Below are 6585 nucleotides of genomic sequence, written 5' to 3'. Positions count from 1 at the left end.
CAGTACAAGTAGACCTACAGGTCCATAAATAGGATGAAGCCATTGCTAATCTGCTCGCCTTTTAGGGTAGGTCTCCTAGAAGAAGGGCAGGCAGGGCGGGAGGGCAAGACGGGAAACCCAATGCTGAGTGAGGGCTGGGGGGCATTTAAGGGTGCAACTGGCCTCCCCTCCAATGGCCTTGTCCCCTTTTTAGATCTCAGCTTTACAAAGCATTTAACACCACTTTAAGTTAATGGTCTTTTTATTGGAAAAAAAAAAAAGACTAGCATTTACAACTTGGAATGGACGTAAATTGTCATTTCTTGAAACGCAATGTCAATGGTTGTGCTCAAGTCCTACAGACCCAGACTACTACTCTGCTGGCTCCAAGTTCATGGTTCGGAAGGTTTTAAAAATGGAGAATCCAAGGATGCTCCCTTGGTAAGTTTCTTTTTAAAAATTTGTGTGAACAGTGACAGCCTGACACCCATCTTGCTCTAGTACAACACACACAGTGCTAAGCCAGCCCATGGACCTGCCACTGTGGTGTCATGGGTCACCATGGCTGGGGCCACATGAAGTATGAAAGGACCATTCTGTGAGTGGCACTACATCTAGTCAATTTCTCCTTCACCCCCAGTTTTATTTTCCTGCACAGCACCCCAAGGTATATCAAATTTTTAATGTGTTTGGTTTTTTTTTTTGTTTGTTTCAGCCAACCAGCAATGACAATTTAAAACTAACAAACGGGAACTAGAACCCATTGAACTAGGTTTCTGAATTTTTTTCATTTTTCTTCCTTTTTTTTAATACAAATGCCTGACTGTGCTCAATTGTCAAGCTGCATGCATGAAAAACTGGCCAGCCCGAACAGTGTAGTAATAATCATTAGCAAATGGAACTGCGCGGAGTCCACTAAGTGCTTCCTTATCGTTAAGGTAGTACAAGTATTTATATCGGAAAACTGATGTGTAGGTTCATCTTTAGGGGACAGGACCACCAACCAATACATGCAGATTTTGTGTGTGTGGACGGAAGGTTATTTTTGACATTCAGTTTTGCTATATAGAAACAGAATGAGTAAATGAACTTTTTTTTTGCAAGAGGTAAGTAAAAGATTCAATTTGATTCTTCTAGAGGGGGGAAAAAGGAGTTGAAAGTAGGTCTTCATTTTGCAGTCATCATCTGTACGAATTCTGAAAAGAGAAATAATCATGACTTTTGGTTATCTTCAAACACAGCTTTAAGGGTTCACAGTCTCTCTATGACCTAAGATAGGTATGTGTGGCCTGAATATCTAGGCTTGAAGGGGGAAGTCTTGAACCCAAGCTGGGGGGGGGGGGGTGTCTTACCTTCATAGTTGACCTGTCCATCCCCATCGATATCTGCTTCTCTGATCATCTCATCTACTTCTTCATCTGTTAGTTTTTCTCCTAAGTTTGTCATGACGTGGCGGAGCTCGGCTGCACTGATGTAACCATTACCATCCTGTGAAATGTTCAGCACTCGTTAAACAGGGCGGGGGGTGGGGGTGGGGGGGGCACGCCAGGGTGGGCAGGCACTTCTGGCAGACTCTCCGCCCTCTTCTCCCCTTACTGCTGGCTCTGCAGAAGCCTGAGTCTCTGCTCGCCAGTCCCACCCACACCTCCAACTCCAGTGCGTGTGCCGAGAACAGGCCTTCCAAAAGCCACAAGGAAATGAAAGTCACCGCCAAGAAACTAGACTCAACTTTCCCCGCTGTTTTGTAATGCTTACTCTGGTCTGATAAGGTCACTGCATTCAGCCAGGACATTGGGAAGCTCAGTTTCCCAGACTCTGGCCAGGCAATTAGCTGACTAGAACCGATTGTTCCAGCCCTTAAAAATGTCAGCACGGGGCCGGAGCTATAGCACAACAGTAGGGCATTTGCCTTGCACGTGGCCAAATCAGGACAAACCCCAGTTCAATTCCCAGCACCCCATATGGTCTCCTGAGCCTGCCAGGAGCAATTTCTTAGCACAGATCCACAAGGAACCTGAGTGCCGCCAAACCCTCCCTTGCCCCCCCCCCCCAAATGTCAGCAAAAGGACCAAAGAGACTGTAGCAGAAGGGCACTTGCTTAAGCACGTAGCCAACCCCGGTTTGATCCCCAGCACCCAATATAGTCCCCTAAATCCACCTGGAGTGATCCATGCTGATCACTAGGTATGATCACAAAATCAAGAAATAAAAGACAACAACAAAGCCTCAATGAAATACCACCTAAAATACAGATAGCAGTTATTACCTTGTCAAACACTCGGAATGCTTCACGGATTTCCTCTTCGCTGTCTGTATCTTTCATTTTTCTCGCCATCATAGTCAAAAACTCTGGAAAGTCAATGGTGCCATTTCCTAAAATTAAAAAATAAAGTGGTAAAACGAGTGCTCCAGTGATGTTCCTTGGCCATTGTCAATTTAAAGAGCTGTTGGCAGGGTGACTTTACTAGGGAGAACCACATGTAGATACCTGAATGACAACATACAAAACTGAAACCCCAGGGCAACATGCCTGGGTACAAAATAAAATGCACACAGGGACCCCTCACACTGAAGGGGGCTCCCCAGTTGAACCCATAGCTCCTCAGGCTCAATCCTTCTCCAAGGGGTTGCACTTTCCCCGAGTTACGGACACCAGAGATGAAACGGTGCCACCTTTAAGTCCTAACTGATTTTAGGGGAGGAATAACACAGGAAAGTTGACTCCGTTTACACAGAAGAACCAGACGTGTTACAAAGTCCTGAGGCCAGACACAAGACAAGGTACAGGGTTATAACCAGGCCCTTTCCCTGCCAACTGTCAGCAATGCATGTTCCCCCAGGCATCAGTGGCAACAAGCCTTAGTAGAGCTGGAAATAGCCCCCAGCATCACCAGGTGTGACCCAACACTCCGGTCCCCAAAAGGAAGATGGGTGTGGTTTGGGGAACAGGGAAGAATGATTTTTTAGCTCCTGAAAAAGCCACTTCATCCTTTTCTTGCCAACTGCGTTGTCTATTTCCCATGAAGGTAAAGTTCAATCCACCAACTTTTATTTAGGAAGCTACACAAGAACTGCTTAGAAGGTTCCAAGATTCAACACCCCCCCCCACAACACTGAAAGACAACTACCCCCCCCCCCAAAGAAAAGCCATAGGAAGCCAGAATTAAACAGGAAAAAAAAGTCTTAGCTAAGTTCCTCATTTCCACTAGTACCCTTAGATGGAAAGAGATTCCTTCAAGTGCTCTTGACTTCCCAAACGGTGAGGTGCCATTTCAGGGAGACAAGTGATCTGAAGCGTCGCTCAGTCATGAAGCAACACATCCATGATGATCCACAACAAATCCTTCCTCTGTAAGGTACCCTAATGCCTCTTGCTGCCTACATGGATATCCTAAAAGCAAGTCAGGCCCTTGGGTTCACACTGGCCAGAGGATGTCCCTCTGGGCTTAGGCAGCCAGGCATCTCCACAAACTTGACTTATGACCACCCCAAGTTCCCAAACACAGTACTGAGTGCCAATATGCTGAACTTCTAAGTGCTTCCCCAAAACCCCTGCTTCTAAATAAATGTCCAGGGCTAGATGTTTAATGAGCGCACACACTATCTTCTCAAGTGGCTAATGTCAGGGCAACCATCCCAAAGTAACCTAAGCCCAATCTTTTCTCAGCACCACCTTTTCAGATGCATTAGGCTGGGGGGGACGGACGACGACTTGTAGTATCCACACAATGTTAGTGCACACACACAACTTGGGTGGGGGTGGGGAGTTGCTCAAAAGCTGCTCTTGGAAGGAAGTGAGCAACAAAAGGCCTATTGTCCAGGGAGATGGGTAGCAGATGGCTGGAGACTGCTCCCTCCTTCAGGCTCCGCCCATCACCTCTTCCTAGGCTGTTACCTTCTTTGTCATTCCCTACAATCAGCAGACTGATATGTAGCTCCATACCACTCTCACTCTCCCTTTCTTCAGTCCTCAATTCTTATCTTTTTCTTAGGAACAAACTGAGTAGGGCTCTGAGCCATCTCCCCAGTCCCTAACTGCTAACTTCTAAGAAGTACTTCAATTGTCAAGCAAAGAAAAGGGCCTCTCAGGGCCAGAGAGATAGTACAATGGGTAGTCTATCTGCCTTGCATGTGGAAAACTCAGGTTAGGTCCCTGGCATCCCAAAGGATTCCCCTGAGCACCAAAAGGAATAATTTCAGAGTGCTGGGCCCTGAGTCTAAGCCTTGAGCACTGCTGGCTATGGCCCAAAAACAACTGAAAGAAAACAGGACCTCTGCCTGTTTGCTTTGCTCTCTTGAAAGCTTAGCCTAGAACAAGTCTAAACTTGAATTACACCATAGCCAAGAGCATCGTCGCTCTAAAAGCCTTACCGTCGGCATCCACCTCATTGATCATATCCTGCAGCTCAGCTTCTGTTGGGTTCTGACCCAGTGACCTCATGACAGTCCCAAGCTCCTTGGTTGTGATGGTGCCATCGCCATCCTTGTCAAATAGGGAGAAAGCTTCCTTGAATTCTGAAAACGAGAGAGTTCACCTTTGAGAATAAATTGGCGTTGATCCAGCCAGCCCAGTGCCGCTAGACACACTTCCCGGGGACCTGCCCAAACCAGTTAAGTTGTGCAATCCAAGAACACCACTGTGGTCTTTAGCCACTGAAGACCACAATCCTCCCTAAAACCAGTCTCCGTGAGCACAGGCCATCAAGTAAACACACCACTCCTGGCAACTGCCCTCATAAAACCACAATATTGTGTTGTTTTTTTCTTTAAAAAGGAGCCTAAGCCTGAATTAGCACTGAACCCCACCCGAGGAACGAAGACTGGCCCACATATTCCCCGAAGGCCCCTTCTTGTTGGATGTCTATAGCCACAAAAACGCCCGGTTTCATAGCAACATGAGGAGGATCTCTCCACGGCACTCAGAATATCTCAAAGGTATTCCTTGTTTCCTCAAGAGAAACCATCTCCAAGGGGGGGAAAAAAGCCCAGAGAATATTAAAAGCTAAAACCGAGGGCACCAAAGAGATAGCATGAGTTCAAGCACTTGCGTGACATATGGCTGACCCAGGAACCACAGATGGGTCCCTCCACATTCCCGAGTTGGGCAATTTCTAAGTGCAGAGCCAGATTAAGCCTAAATACTGCAGAATGTGGCCCCAAAGCAGAACATCTAAGCCCTAAACTAACTCCCTTCCTAAATCTGACCAACTCACTTTTACCATTCTTTTAGGGTGGATCTGCACAAGACTAGGGACAGGAGAGTTCTTTGAGCTGAAGAAGGCTTGACTGAGTCTGCTTATTTGCAAAGAACCATACTGACCTATACAAACACTCCAGAATGCAACTAATGGTTCTTTTCTTGGCTCCACATTTTTCCTTTACAGAATCTTCAAATTCCTGGCAATATCTGACCTCAATATTTCTGCTTACAGTTTCCACTGAAGTAAACCCTTCGACCACTGTTCAGCTTTCATGAATTGCCAAAACCAAGCCCCATCTCATTCTGGGTACAGAAGAGCCTCATCGATGACTTACCAGCAATCTGCTCTTCAGTCAGCTGATCAGCCTACAGGAGAGAGAGAAGAGGACAATTCAATCTGAGACACCTTGACTGAGGGTCCATAGTTTCTTCTCCAGTTACACTATGTAGCAAGCCTTCGAAAACTTTCCACTGTCACTTACACAGACAGCAATCAGAATGATGAGCCCTTGGTGACATTGTGGAGACAAAGGATAACACTTTCCTGGGCCCTCCGGTCCAATGAGGAAGGGGGAGACATAATTTGAAAAATGGCTCCTCTAGTGGCTAAGAGGCCACAGCATCGGCATCTGCAGTATCAGACGCAGGAAGGAAGAGCGCCACCTGCTGGGCCACAGAGCCCACAGCACCACCTTCCATCCAAGTGCTCCAGCCAGACTGGGCTGTCACCGCAGCCAACAGCAGGCAGGATCGAGTCCAGGGGCCGACTTTTACCGCACCTCACCGCACCTTGCGCATTGCTGCCAATGCGGGTGCTCCAAATCTCCAAAGTGGAGTTACATAATGACACTGGGTTGGATTAACGGGCTTTTACATCCATTTTACCAGATACAATTAGGTGGTAAAGATAAATATGGTAATGGGTCATCCTACCCACTTCATTTTGATGTAATGAAGACTTTCCAATCATCTAAGTGAGGTAGCTATTTGTTAGAAGCCTACCATTACAATAGCTAATGCTCTCAATCAAATTATTCTGTGATTCAGGATTCAGAAACTGTTTTAAAAAATCCGCAGAAAACTAAGGGCACAAATAAACCCAGCACGAGATCGAGATCCTAAGATCCTAACCTCTCTTCTGGAAAGAAAAATGAGCCTGGAAAATATTTACTCTCCTCATCTTTAGGATGACATAAGAGTTGCTCCTAATAAGCAGGCTTCCCTGAAAGCGGCAATTCTCACTTGCATTATTTGGTCTCAGCAACACTCAACCTTGTGCCTCCAGCCTGGGGAATTCGGCGCTCAAGGAGCGCTAACATGTATTTTTACTTTAATAAAGGACGCCTAATGAAGCCAGTTACACAATTAATAGAAAACGATCCACTTTAAGTCTAGTGCGATTCCTA

At 46.3% G+C, this 6585-nt stretch overlaps 1 protein-coding gene across 1 annotated transcript; it reads right to left on the bottom strand.

Moving 5' to 3' along the window:
* Positions 1-223: 223 nt before the first annotated feature.
* On the bottom strand, positions 224-5561 carry CALM1 (calmodulin 1). The gene is made up of 5 exons (XM_049769909.1): positions 5515-5561; positions 4351-4494; positions 2246-2352; positions 1332-1467; positions 224-1175 (listed from the first exon to the last, which is right to left on the bottom strand). The coding sequence occupies exons 2-5, from the start codon at positions 4418-4420 to the stop codon at positions 1147-1149; spliced, it is 342 nt and encodes a 113-aa protein (XP_049625866.1). The 5' UTR covers positions 4421-4494; positions 5515-5561; the 3' UTR covers positions 224-1146.
* Positions 5562-6585: the final 1024 nt, after the last annotated feature.

Source organism: Suncus etruscus, chromosome 3 (genome assembly GCF_024139225.1).
Source record: "Suncus etruscus isolate mSunEtr1 chromosome 3, mSunEtr1.pri.cur, whole genome shotgun sequence".
Lineage (NCBI taxonomy): Eukaryota > Metazoa > Chordata > Mammalia > Eulipotyphla > Soricidae > Suncus > Suncus etruscus.
This window is presented reverse-complemented; position numbering and strand designations above follow the sequence as displayed.

Coding starts and splice junctions, on each gene's coding strand:
- CALM1 (XM_049769909.1), bottom strand. CDS start 4,420: ATGAGGTCACTGGGTCAGAACCCAACAGAAGCTGAGCTGCAGGATATG. Junction 1,468..2,245: donor CATTCCGAGTGTTTGACAAG/GTAATAACTGCT, acceptor AACATTTCACAG/GATGGTAATGGTTACATCAG. Junction 1,176..1,331: donor TGGACAGGTCAACTATGAAG/GTAAGACACCCC, acceptor TTCTCTTTTCAG/AATTCGTACAGATGATGACT.